Here is a 14,854-nt window from a genome sequence, read left to right as displayed (position 1 = left end):
GACATGCTTCTGAGGCAGCTTAATGGTTCAATGATATACAAGAAATTGAACGGGCTTGGTGATAACTAAGCAAATATTCAATTAATTATTTGTTAAACCATCACCGGATAGAACACAGGATTGTTGGGTATCAAGGCAGCAAAGGATACATCTGTTCTGCTTTTAAATATCGACCAGATGAGGTATCTCAGGAGGCAGGAATTGAAGCTAATTTTGGATTCGACATGTTTCGATGCCTTCCAACCTTGAAATGTGTCCTTCGAAGGCAGCATTTTCAAGTTTTGGATGCAGCCGTCAGTTCAGCGTTGATTCTGTTCCTATAAGGTATTGGCAACATATTCATTGGTCAACTGTTAAAGGCAACAGAATTGTTGCTACAGGTTATGCGGGTTTTGGCAACATATTTCATTGGTCATTGATTAAGGGCAACATGCTTGTTGCTTAAGGCTTTGAGATTTTGCTATCAGTTTGTGTTGGAGGATATCAGTATATGGTTTTGTTTTGGGGGGTTATCACTGCTCTCCCTGCTCTCATCCATGCTAGGCTGCATGGATGCGCAGGGAGTTCTTGCCCAGAACAGAACCATACCGCCAATCCAAACTGTATGCTAATTGTCAATCATCTTTGACGATAGTGGTCCTGACAGAAGTAAATTTTTATGGGTGAACTATTCCTTTAAGGGGAAAAACTTCCCCATGAATTAAGTAGTTTGATCCCGCAATGCCAAAAGCTAAATTTACAGGATTGCATTCCTAGGACCACATTTCTAGTACCCTAGGTTTTTTTTTTTATCTATTAGCCGTTTATACTATTTTATAGCACTTACTATTCAATTTTGTGTTTGCATTATTATTTTTCAAGAATTTTTACAAATTCATATATTATAACTCATATATTATCTTATATATACTGTATGAGGCCTTAAATTCTGGTTTTAAATTCGGTTTTCTTGGAAAGAGATGCCTTATTTTTCAATGTGGCAGTCAGTCAGTTTCTGTATATGTGCGAGACTTCCATTTTACAGTATTAGCTGCAGTGCGTAGTGGCGGTAGAAGGTAAAACTGTTTGCGCATCAAACCCCAGTGTTTGTGAGTGAGAATAAATGAAAATAATATGATAACAAATCCCAGTTTGGAACATCAAGCAGCATAACAGACAGCTAAGACAACTGGAATTGGCTGACATCGGAAGCCTTGCACACTGAAGTTTAAAATGGCCATGCTTACATAAAAAATAAAGTGGAAAGATAAAAATGAAAATTAAAAATTAAAAACTGAATCCCTTCCATGGGTCTAGTCTTTGTATTTGTTTCTCCACAAAATGAAAAGAACAAAACCTCACTTCTTCATAACATATACAATACGTCTACCATATTGTAAGCCTGTTTGGAAAACACTAATGTTTGGTTCTGCCAATACAGAATCTAAAAGTGGCACCTTTGTCTCTGTGGGCTGGAAACAATAGCTGAGTTTTCTCTGTTCTGCCTCTCAGTCTCACACACAGGGAAGAGTTTCATCATTAATTCAGCAGTTAGTAGCATGCATGACATGATGCTAATGTACAGTGAAAAGCACATGGAATCTCATGGCACTGACCTCGATCTGGGGTTCATACAGACTCACAGCAACACACATGCAGTCATACAAACACATGTTAAAGTGATAGTTCACCCAGAAATAAGAATTCAGACATCATTTGCTCACCTTCTTGTCATTCTAAACACACATGATTTTCTTTTTCCATGGAAAACAAAAGGAGATGCATGCAAAATGTTTTCAAGCTCTAAAGTATCATAACAGTAGTCCATACAACTATGACAAGCATTTATGGTAAACTAAAATATACTTGTCATGACATTTCTATAGGAACTTTACATTTTAAATATATTTAAATACATTTTAATTACACATCTGTAATGATGAAGTTGCAATGTAGTACATTTAAAATATTAACTTTAAATCTAATATTAAACAACACATTAGTTAAAATTATGATCAAGCACCACAAATATATAATATAAATACAATTTTAAGTTTTGAAGTTCACATTTAATACAATCAAGTGCACTTCTTTTTAACAAGGGTCCACTAAGCTGTTAACTACTGACGTATTAACCAACTAGATAATTAAGTGAGTTAAAATCAAGAACCAAAACAGCCCAATGTATGAATGAATCATTCAGAATCAACTAATCCACTGAAAAGAATCACAAACCGGTCATCACTTTCTCTCACACAAAGCTCGTATATGGCTTTAGAAGACTTGGAATATAGCAAACAAATTGTATGCAAAGTGTTTAAACCACTCTTTTGCTACTTCAGTGATGCTTTTTGAAGCTTTATTCCCTCTTGGCCACATGGAAAAGAGAATGTAAACATCATTTTTTGTATTTCACAGAAGAAAGAAAGACTTACAAGTTTGAAACTATATCAGGGTGAGTAAATAATGACAGAAAATTCATTTTTGAATGAACTATCCCTTTAAATATCTAGATGGATCAAGTGTTACAGTCTGTAAGTGTGTAGCTGGTGACTCTGAGATAAAGGTTAAATAATGTTTTCTACAAAATAATAGAATGCCTCATTTAGACGTTACCAAATCCACACAAACACACACACACACACACACACACACACACACACACACACACACACACACACACACACACACACACTTAGTGTGTCTCCTATCAGCATCTCTGACGCCTCTGGACACATTCATTATATCTGGTGTCAGTGCTGTGCTCACTGCTTACGTTGAGAAATACGAGACATCCTGTTCAGCTTTAAACCCCACAGCATCTGTTTCATTCACACAGATGAAAGATAAGTGTATTCACCACACAATGACGGGGTGTGGAGCCATCGTCACTGGACCAATCAAATCAGAAGAACACAATGAATATATTCATTAAAAAAAAAAAAAGAATAAATCAAAAATAAGAAGGAACAACTAGGCTCATATTCACATTCATACTTAATTATGCATCTTGAGGTCTGCATATGTAGGCTACCTTCAATAGCTCAACAAAACAATTAAAATGTATTATAGTTTAAATTGATATTAAATGCAATTAGTGCTTTTTTCACCCACTAATTTCATAGTTAATTCAATATGAAATATGGTTAAAGTGTACTGCTGAATGCAGTGGCAAGCATTTATGGTTAAAATATACTTTAATGTCAATTCTACTGAAACTTGTATGTCATGTATTTAAATATATTTGTAACGACACATTTGATAAATGATAAAGTTGCCATTTAGTACATTTAATTAGATTAACTTTAAATGTAACACTGAATAATACTACAGTTAAAATTATAATCTAGTCTTTACATGTGCTTTAGTATGTTAGTCAGTGATTACTAATAATATTAGAAGTAAAATCTTTAGTTTGACAATATTACAAAGTGCACTTTTGTTAAAAGTATACTTAAGTGTGTTAATAAACAGTCATGAAAGTTTCTCTCTAAGTACACTTAAGTGGCCTTTTATTTCATTAATATAATAGTATCTGCAAGTACAGTTTTTTTTAAATACTTTTAAGATTTAACATACACTACATGTGCACAATCAATACAGTTAAGTGCACATCTTTTTCACAAGGCTCCACTGAGCTATTAACCACTGTAACTTGATCACAAGAATCACAAATGCCACTACAGACATTGATGCGCCAACTGCTAAAGAGTGGGAATGTTTGCTAAAAACACAGTGACTGTCGGTGTGAACGGGGCTAAATAGTAATGATTGCATTAGCAAGCAGCACTAATAATGCTTACACAACTACTGTGTTCCATGATACGTTAAAAAGATTACATATTCATGTGTTATGATACTGTACATGGAACTCCAAAAGTATTTCAAAGAATACCATGGTACTACCATGATACAACTCCAAAGAAACTCTTTTGTAAAGACAGTAAAAATAAAAAGTTCCAATGACTCTGTCCTTTAAGTCGGTACATTCACACGTTTCACACGTGTCGCACATCCCTGTGAAAGATGGCGTATTACCTGTGTCACTTGAGCTCCTGTAAACAGAGCAGCGCGGCTCAGGGACTTCAGCAGCGGCCGCTGATTAATGACTCTGCCATATGAGAACTGCTTCTGTGTTTATAAAGACTTCATTGCTACTGAAGGTCAACATTAATGAGACACTTTATTTCTTTTTCATAGTAGCATAGCACGGTTGACCACACTACCTTAACCCAGAACAAATGATGACAAGGACAACTAATGCTAACACTAACTATTCAGCTTTACACAGACAGCCATGAACACTCTACCCACTCACAGTGATCCAATGACAGGACCATTACATAAGCAGACAGTTTTTGACGTCAGTGCAAAGCTACAATTTTAAGTACTATATATCACTGCAATCTTCTCAACTGAATTCACTAAACTAAATTTCACTCTCTACACCTTATTAGATTTCTCTGCTCAGAGATACAATCATGTGTTAATGGAGCAATAACAAATAAGAGTGCCCAAGATGAAGCACAAATCTTGTAAAATATTTTTTTATATGAATAAGTATGGGGAGTCATACTGACTTTGCATTGTCATAAAAAGATGAAATTATCTGGTATTTTAAGAGACTTATTGACCTTGACACAGTCTGCAGGGGTCCTCTCTATGATATAATTTCCTGTTTTATGCTTTTCTGCATGTTGGTTGCATTGCATAACATGACTGTGTTGGAGGACAAATGTTTTTTCAAATGTTAGTAAGCAGCAAAGTAGTGGTTTCTTTTCTAATAAATCACAAAAAAAAGTGCAAAACTAACAAATAAGGTTATCTTTTCAATAATGTTTTGCTTTTAAAGAGGCTTTTTTGTTTATTATTTTTGACTTTATGCCCCCAAAAAATATCAAAAATCATTCAGAAATTAAAAACGTTCATAATAGAAGAGATGTATTTAAGTCATTTTTAATGAATCAAAGTATGTGGACAACAATGAGCATCATGTTATGCCAATATATCAGTATTAAATTAATTTAATAAAATCTAATAAAATATTTATTAAGGGACAATATTTGCTCCCTGGAGTTGATTTTCATGAGCCTTTTGTACCTTTACCTGGGCATTTTTTTCTAACCATATAAAAGCTCACAGCTTGTCCTTCATTGATGTCAAACACTGTAATCAATACATTGAAAAAAAAATCCCAATCATTTTCAGCATCAAATGTAATTATATCCGTAAACAATGCAAGTCATAAGACTGCTATGATACATTTCTGGACATTCTATTTGTCTTATTATTTGGATGATCCAACTGCATGGCATCCCAACCACATATAATATTCTTTCTTCTGTGAAACACAAAATGAGATGTTAGGTAGAATGATATTATATTATTATACTGCCAAACTCTCAAAAAACAAATCCAAAAAAATGTCTGTAAAAGCATCATAAAAGTAGTCTATGTGAGCACACAAGTCATACAGACTATTTTTATGACATTTTTATGGTGCGTTTTGTAATTTTTGGAGTTACAGTACCTCCTTGTTTTCTTGTAACAGTAACTCATTCTGCCAAACATCTCACAATAAAACCAAATTCTGATATGATATATTTATAAATAAAGAAAAGAAAACGGTGCTTCTGTGAGTGTGTGTGTGTGTGTGCAGGGGTTTGCACAATGTTAAGGCCCGCTCACACCAAGAACATTACTATAATAGTATCTATATAAGCGTCCACACCAATGGACAATATCGTTCTGTTTATTATACGCTCAAGCTACAGTTTCACTATATGAACAAAAGTATTGGGACACCTGACCATTACACCAACAGGGACTTTAATGACATCACATTTTAAATAGACATTAATATGGAGTTGGTCCCCTCTATGTAGCAATAACAGGTTCCACTCTTCTGTGAAGGGTTTCCACTAGATTTCGGAGTGTTTCTGTGGGAATGTCTGCCCAATCATCCAGTAGTGCATTTATGAGGTAAGGCACTGATGCCGGACCACATAAACAACATAAAGGGCCGAAGCCCAACCCCTGAAAAACAGCCCCATGCTATTATCTCTCCTCCACCAAGTTGGCACAATGCAGTCACACAGGGAATGTTCTCCTCGCATCTGTCAAACCCAGACTCGCTCATCAGACTGACAAACAGAGAAGTGTGATTCGTCACTCCACAGAACAGGTTTCCACTGCTCCAGAGTCCAGTGGCGGCTGCTTTACTCCACTCCATCTGACGCTTGCCATTGTATTTGGTGATGTGAGGCTTGCATGCAGCTGCTCGGCCATGAAGCTCCTGCCACACAGTGTTTGTGCTCATATTAATGCCAGTGGAAGTCTGGAGCTCTTCAGTTATGGGATCAGCAGAGCGTTGGTGACTTTAACACATCATGTGCCTCAGCACTCAGTGACCCGCTCTGACTTTACATGATCTTCCGCTTCAGTTGCTGCTGTTCCCAAGTGCTTCCGATTTCCAGTAAAACCACTTACAGTTGACCGTGGAATATCAAGCAGGGATGAAATTTCACAGACTGACTTATTGGCATCCTATGACAGAACCATGCTTGAATTCACTAAACTCTTCAGAGCGACCCATTTGTTTTTCCCCACAAATGTGACCTGTGCCAAAATGAGCAAATTTTCAAAAATGAGTTGTTTTTATCTTCACATTCTCCATTAAAAGACCTTCAGAATGCAGTATGATTTGTTGGAATCGGACGAAAAATGACTGAGCTACACCCGTTTGAAGTCGATAGAGTCAGCAAAGTCAATTTTGAGAAAAATCGAGTTAAAGTTTTCTGAAGGTTCCAAAGCAAAATCACAGAGCAACGTTGCATCTTTTCCTCTAGTTCTTTTCTTAATAATAATTACTATATTAATAATCACAATACAGCTATTTTTATTTTATGTTTGTTATTATAATTAAGAACAGATGCAAAAAAACAGTAGAACAAATATAAGAAACAAATAATGCATTACCTTTTTCATTTTACATATAAACAAAAGCATTCAAGTAAAAAACCAAATAATCAAACGGTGTACAATATGGGACCTTTAAGACATAACAGATTATGTTTGCGTGAATACTTAAATACTGTAATTCTGTGTATATATGTATCGGGATCGCGTGCAGTCGGTGCACTTCAGATGACAGTCAGTGCAAGAAACGAGCGGAGAAAAGGTACTCCTCTCAGAAAACGTACAAATAAAGGTAATTAAACATCTACAATTATTATTTGGAGCACTGGGATCACTAGTCGAGGGCTTAATGAACTCATTTTTGTGAAAACCTCAAAATCGACATTTTGCACTTTTTTTTTGCCTGTAGCTCAAAATTAGCCCGTGCGCATTCCGACTCATTTTGCCAGCTCGTGTCACAAATATTTGTAAATGCATACTGCACGGCTACGTGCTTGATTTTATACACCTGTGGCAATGGGTTTGATTGAAACATCTGAATTCAATAATTAAGAGGTGTGTCCCAATACCTTTGTCCATACACTACAGTGTTTTTCGTCTCTATAAGTGAAGTCAAATGTTTATAGAAGCATAGTAGAAGCACATAGACCAGAAGGCAAGAATAGTAAACATATGTATTATAATAAGGTTCAGTGAGTAAACCGTTGTTACAGAGTGTGTGCATGCGGTACCTTTTTGTCGTCTTCAGTGAAAAGTGCTCCATTGGGACTCTTGTTGATGGCCTGTGCGACCCCGATGACCTCTCCATCACTGTTGTGGATGGGCATGCACAGCAGAGACTTGGTTTTATATCCGGTGAGTTTATCAATCTCATCACTGAAACGATGGTCCTATAAAAGAGGACAAGAGACAGTCACTCTCAGCTGAATGGGAGCACTTATAATAACTGTTAGGAGAAGCCAAACTAATTTGAGGTGAAGTGTGTCATTGCTCTGCTGCTAGCGGCACTAAATAGAACTGCAAAAATATACAGAAAGTGACAGAAACATTACATCAGAACACTACTTACCCTACCTGGAGTAGAATATTTCTGGTCTGCACTGCTTTATAACACACTACCGAAAGATTTTTGCGATTTTCTTATTCTCACCAAGGCTGTATTTTGTAGTTTTGCAGAATTGTTTGATGAATAGAAAGTTAAAAGAACAGCTGTTATTTGAAACAGAAATCTTTTGTAACTTTTTAAATGTAATGTATTTATCACTTTATCAATTTAACACATACTTGCTGAACAAAAGTATTAGTCTTTCTTTCTCTTTCTTTAAATTACCCAGACTTTTAAATGGTAGTGTATTACAATTTTCACATAAACATGAAGCAGCACAACTGTTTTCAACATTGATAATAATCAGAAATGTTTCTTGAGCAGCATATCAGCATATTAGAATGATTTCTGGAGGATCATGTGACACTGAAGACTGGAGTAATGATGCTGAAAATTCAGCTTTGATCACAGGAATAAATTACATTTTAAAATGCATTCAAAAGAAAACAGTTATTTTAAACAGTTATTTATTTCACAATTTTACAGTTTATTATTTATCAAATAAATGCAGCTTAATTATTAATTATTCCAAACTTTTGACTGGCAGTGTATCTTAACAGTATTTTAACATTAACAAACATTAACATTAAATAAATCTTAACAGATTAGTTTGTTCAAATATATACCATGAAACTTTAATTCCGTTTTTACTTATTCATATTTTGAAGTACATAATCTATGTAGCTATTCATATATAATGCAGTTAATGACTTATTAATAAAAGCTATTACAAAGTGTTAGTGTTTTTAATTAATATTAACTAATAATGTTCATGCTAAGCCACATTTGCATTGTTCATGCCCATGTTTCCATCTCGTGTTTGAATGGTCTCTGAAATGCTGAGTTTACTGATATAAATAATGCAGTTTTAATGATCTGCTCTGCTTGCTAAATGAAAAGGCAAACCGACTGACAGACTAATTAGAGAACTGCGAGCTGGCATCAACATCATCATCACAGCATCAGGACTATAACTGTAGAACGGAGAGGATGAAGTTTGTCTGAGCTGATCGATTCAGTAATCAATACTCAGATACTCTCACACAACTCATTATTTCACTATGGCCTTTTATGGATCTCAGGGAATAATCAAACCAAAAACGTCACTCAGGGTCACAATAAAATACTCTCCTGTCTGTGTGACAAGTCATTATCCTTATGGGAGAATGTCATGCGAGTGACCTCGCCATAGATGCAATAGTCAAAAAAATGCTAATGCTTCCTAACCCTAATTGAATTTCAGCTGGCATCAAATGAGAATCGTTTAAGAAACAAATACAGTCCTACTAAGGAAGAAAATAAAAGCTAAAATGGTTTGCTGGTCTTAACTGGTTTGACCAGTCTCCCATCCTAGCCCAAAACTCCAAAAACCATCAAACCTGTGATTTGCTGTTTATTAGGATTTAGATTACGAACAGTGATATAAGATTTTTTAGAATATCCAGTGGGATCTTGATTGATTTTCAGAGGATTCTAATTTTTTCTCCCATTAGGATTGATTCCAAATAATAATAGACATTCCATTAGCAAATCTGTGCACATCTTTAAACTAGAAACAATTATTTTATTCCTGCTTTACCTGTTATGCATCAAGAATATTTGCTGTTTCCACATCAAAAGTGATCTCACTAAACATCCTTCCTATTCTATCTGATAAGTAATTATTGATATGGGAAAATGTAATGTGACTGGCCTCGCAACAGATGCCCCAAAGTTTAATAATCCCAGTGGAATTTCTGTGATAAATTGGAAAAATTTTAACAGATCAAAGTAAGAGTTACTTGACTATTACTTTGGTGTTATAGAAATTCATCTGGGGTTAGGAGGTTTTAGGTACTTTTACTACTGTCTCTCAGTTTACAACATTAATTTTTCTTCATCCAACAGGATCTTTTCACTATCAATAGCTGTCAAAACTTTCCTGTCTATGTGACAAGTAATGATCTCTATGGGAAAATGGAATGTGAGGGATCTCACCATGGATCCTATTGTATAGTAAAATCATTTTCCTAATCCCAAAGGAATTTCTATCATTATTTGAAACCAATCCTTAAACAAAACATGAAAAATAGGAATTTCACTTAAGATTTTTTGACTGTCGACTTAACTCCCTTTACATCTGTTCCAACTTATCACAGAACTTCCATCAGCAATGTATTTGTTTCGTATTTTATACCTGCTACACTTGATAGGCCTTGGGAATGTTGAGTTTCACCATCAATAAAAGTACAATACATTCCTGTCTATCTGATAATTTATTATCCATATGGGAAAATGTAATGAGTCCAAAAAAAATACCTTAGGGTTACCCTCATCCTAAAGGAATTTAGATCATTATTTGGAACCAATCCTTAAAGGAACACTCCACTATTTTTGAAAATAGGCTCATTTTCCAACTCCCCTAGAGTTAAACAGTTGAGTTTTACCGTTTTCGAATCCATTCAGCCGATCTCCGGGTCTGGTGGTAGCACTGTTAGCTGTAGCTTAGCATAGATCATTGAATCTGATTAGACCGTTAGCATCTCGCTCAAAAATGACCAAAGAGTTTCTATATTTTTCCTATTTAAAACTTGACTCTTCTGTAGTTACATCGTGTACTACAAACCGACGGAAAATGAAAAGTTGCGATTTTCTAGGCCGATATGGCTAGGAACTATACTCTCATTCCGGCGTAATAATCAAGGAACTTTGCTGCCGTACCATGAATGCAGCAGGCGCAATGATATTACGCAGCGCTTGAAAATAGTCCCCAGGACGCTCCCTGTGCAAGCAGGTGGTCACGTTGGTTATGTTGACGGAAGTTTGCACCCATGGTACGGCAGCACAGTTCCTTGATTATTACGCCGGAATGAGAATGTTTTTTTGATAGAAGTAATACTGACAGAGAAAGTTAGACCTTCGTGACAGAAAAATGCATCAACAAAAATTCTACAGAGTTTGGATGGAACCCGGTGGCTGTTTGTGGTATAACGGCCAAAATAAAATCTCACAGGAACCACAATTTTTTTATATTAACTTCAGATTTGGAACATAAATTATTTAGACATAAGGCTTTAATTTTATATCAATTTTGGATTCAAAAATATTTAGTAAAATATTTACTTTATATAAAATAAAAAAATTGGTACAGTGCATTTTCTTTACAATACATTTAAACTTCTATAACTTTTTGATACTTTAATATTTTGAAATGATTCCTCCACTGCAGTAATCTGCAGATTGTCTTCTTAAAAAGGAGTTCAACCTTAGTTCTGTATTCCAAAGTTTTCATGAATTATAATAATTTAAGTTTGGATAGTGCACTTTCACGTTTATGTTCAAAAATGGGGGGTGGCTCTTAATATGGAAAAAAGATGTAATGTGAAAGACCTCACCATGGATCCTATAGTCCAAAAAAAAAAAAAATCTACGTTTTCCTAAACCACCCTAAAGGGCTGTAGGAATTCAAAAGAATCATATAAAAATGAATTGAAATTAATGTGAATTTCACTTATTCCAGCAGGATCTTATTTGACTGTTACTTTGATCCCTTTATAACTGTGGCTCCAAATTAGTCATGTACATATCCTTAATGATTTTGTTTTGGACAAGAAACATTTTATCCCTGCTTTCACCTGATATGCATCGGGAATGTTGACAGTTTCCCCATGTTCAGCCACATATCCAATGATGCCCTTTCCCCAGGGCACCTGCACCTCATCTGATTTACTGAGAGAGGGCAAAACTGTGGTTCCAGCGTGAACATCAAAGAACTTGGACACCAGAGTCTTTTTATTGGCTGGTCCCTCCACCAGGAACAGGGAGCAGCGGTCAGCATCCACCATGATACACACAAACACCAGGATCTTGTAGCTGAGACTGGTCAAAACCAGGTCGTTGGAGATGTCTTTGACGAGCTCCAGGAAGAACTCCCTCTCGTTGTGCTCCTTCAGGTAGTATTTGTAGTCTACAGCGGTGGAGGGGTACTGAGGGATGTTGACCCGGGACTCCAGCAGCGCGGAGAGGATGTGCGCGGTGGTTGGCGGCAGAGAGCTGGCTTTACGCAGCAGCGCGCGTCTCCTCATGCTGGTTAGCGGCTCCTGGGCTCTGGAGTTAACGTGTTCGTCGTAAGTCCTGTTGGCGTTGATGGCTTTAGACCTGGCGAAGGTTTTCCGCAGCTCTTTCTGCGACGCTCGTCTCTGCAGCCCGTCGCTTCTGCTCGCCCAGCTGTCTTTGCTGCACGCGTTCGCCGCTTTCTCCGCTTCCGTTCTGGAGTTCGCCGGAGTTTTAGTCGCGTGACGGGTCTTCAGCCACTTTTCCACCATACTTGCCTTGCCTTTTCTGTTCAGATAGTCCTCTAATAATTCCGGGTGCTCGTCTAGAAAACTTTCAACATCGGAAAAGACCATATTTGACCCTGCCATTGCTGCCGCTACGGTCATCTGTAAATAAAATGAGAGAGACGCGCGTGTTGAACGCTCATTTATGTGAGTGCAGAGCTCAACGAATCATTCACCAACTTAAGACAACAGATCCTCCGCGAGAAGAGCGGACGTGGTCCTCGTAAGTTCAGCGTTCATTCTGTTTAAGAATTTTGCGATCCGGCGGTTCCGTGCGCTTTCGTTCATTCTAAAGCAGCGCCAGTGAGATGATGCGACAGAGCGCCTCGCAGGTGCATCACTGACGACATGATCACGCATTCCTCCCTTCATCCTCTTCTGAGTCTTTTCATAACTGGGGTGTTTTATTATAAGGGCGCTGGGAAATGCAGTCTTAATGGCGTTTCAAAACTTTCGTGATTATTGTGATTTCGTAATCAATGTAAGGTATCTATATTATTTGTGCGCATGTATTCCCTTAAATTATTACATATAGCTATTAGTTAAATAAGCCCTTACATTTTTGTTAGATGTGCACAAGTCCACATTCCACTATTAATATCACTAATTCAATATTAATATCACTAATATATATATATATATATATATATATATATATATATATCACTAATTCAGTATTTCCCTAAATTTGCAGCTCCATCGACCTCTAGTGGACAAAGTGAGTTCTGAAACTGTCCAAAAGCATGACCAACATCCTTGAAATTTAATTTTCTCACATAAATAGAAGTGAGGGAGTTCCTTGGGCAGGCCTTCAGAAACTTAAGCGCATACACTCTTAAAAAAGGTTCCAGGTTTTTCTTCTTCTCACCTTCCAGTGAACAGTTCTTAAAAGAACCATTTTTTTTTCTTAGTGTGGAGAATATTTTAATAATCTAAAGCTAGAATGTAGACAGAGTTCATAAACTACATCAACTTGCAACTGGGGCTTTCCTCAGCGGCACCTCATAAATATTCATGATAGTAATCTATGTAAGCCTCTATGTAAGCTGTCACTAAAACATAATTTTTTCCCGTTTCGTGATATTAAAAATCTGGAAAACATACAAAATGCATAGGGCTGAGTTATTAGTATGCACTCATGCACTTATCACGTCGCCACATCACTTTACGTCAGTGGACAGTATAATGAAGTCTCTACTTGTCATTACATCATTCCCCTAACAGTAGGAATTTCAATCGAGATACAACATGCAATCTAGAAGAACAAATGGCAAGTTCACTGCATAGGCCTATCACAATCTATCTATCACAATCTTTGAACTAGCATTTTTTAATAATGCCTTTAAGCCCATTTTATTACAGGTTTCCTATATTTGCGTCAAATGCATTTATCAACCTGTCAATATGCTGAATCATGTTAGGCCGGAGTAGAACATGTGCGCTTCTCTGGCCTTTATGTGTTCTACAATAGCCTATCAAATCCAAAGCATAGTGTGCATGTGGTAGATTCTCTTTATTCTTCCTTCATATTTTTAATCACTTTACTGAACTCTTAATATTGGAGTTTTAGTATTAATCCCTTTCACTTGGGGCCATGCGACACATTTCCTTTTTTTATGTATCCAGTATAATTTTAAGATACTTATTTACCTAAGTAAATAAGTTAAATTTTCCCATAAATGCCACAGCGCCATCTATCGGTTATAAGACTGTATGTATTAAGGGTTTCCAACAGCGATTCAATGGGAAATGGAGAGGGTAAGTTTCAAACTTTGAGCGCTCCAAAGATTTATTGGTAAATATGTTTCAAACACAAACATTATTTTCCTACGTTTTAGTATTTTTGTGTTTAATGTCAAGTTATCAAATTAATTGAGCTCTGTTTTCATAAAGCTTAATTATGATCCACTAGATAGGGATATTTCTACTACATTAAGCTTTGTTTGGGCTGATCTGGGTATGATGACAAGTGTGTGTAGAAATTTTGATTACCTGAGGATTCACAACATAATGTTGTAAAATGCAAGTAAAGTTTTTACTAAGCTTTTCTACTATTTACAAAGCACTGAAAAATGTCCAGCCATAAATATGTATAAATATATGAGAGTATATTTGCAGCACATTTCAGTAAATGTTAACTCATGTTGTTATGTTGAGTACATTTATAGTAGCATTAATCCGTTTTTTGAGCTTCATTTTGGAGAGAAGGATAATTGCTCCATTAACGTCGAATACATTTATGTGCTACTATTGTCATGGCTTACTCATATCCTAATGTTATCTTAAAAGATTCACATATGTATGACAAAAAATGACTAATAATAAATGCCAGCCACTGCTCATACTAAAATAACCCAAAAAAGAAGTTGTCAATACTAAAAATGCTAAATACACAAGGCAACCAAATGCACTCAACAAAACAATTTATATAATATATCCAGGAGAGGGTAGGTAAGTTTTTTTTTTTTTTATTGGTTGGGCAGTCTTCATTTAAACTTACTTAAGGGTTTAATAGTTGGTTTAGCTTAAGAAC

General features: G+C 36.1%; 1 protein-coding gene across 1 annotated transcript in view; it reads right to left on the bottom strand.

Annotated features, from left to right (window-relative positions):
• LOC107671328 (dual 3',5'-cyclic-AMP and -GMP phosphodiesterase 11A) overlaps positions 1–12,550 on the bottom strand; it is a 73,615-nt gene extending 61,065 nt beyond the window's left edge. Inside the window, exons 1-2 of the mRNA XM_016464223.1 lie at positions 11,617–12,550; positions 7,629–7,787 (exon numbers count right to left, since the gene is read on the bottom strand). Coding sequence (XP_016319709.1) covers positions 7,629–7,787; positions 11,617–12,423 — 966 coding nt within the window. The 5' untranslated portion in view covers positions 12,424–12,550. The remainder of the gene's footprint in view (positions 1–7,628; positions 7,788–11,616) is intronic.
• Between the last annotated feature and the right edge of the window lie 2,304 nt (positions 12,551–14,854).

Source organism: Sinocyclocheilus anshuiensis, unplaced genomic scaffold (genome assembly GCF_001515605.1).
Source record: "Sinocyclocheilus anshuiensis isolate Anshui unplaced genomic scaffold, SAMN03320099.WGS_v1.1 scaffold284, whole genome shotgun sequence".
Classification (NCBI taxonomy): domain Eukaryota; kingdom Metazoa; phylum Chordata; class Actinopteri; order Cypriniformes; family Cyprinidae; genus Sinocyclocheilus; species Sinocyclocheilus anshuiensis.
The sequence above is the reverse complement of the archived record's forward strand: the minus strand, read 5'-3'. Positions and strand labels throughout refer to the sequence as shown.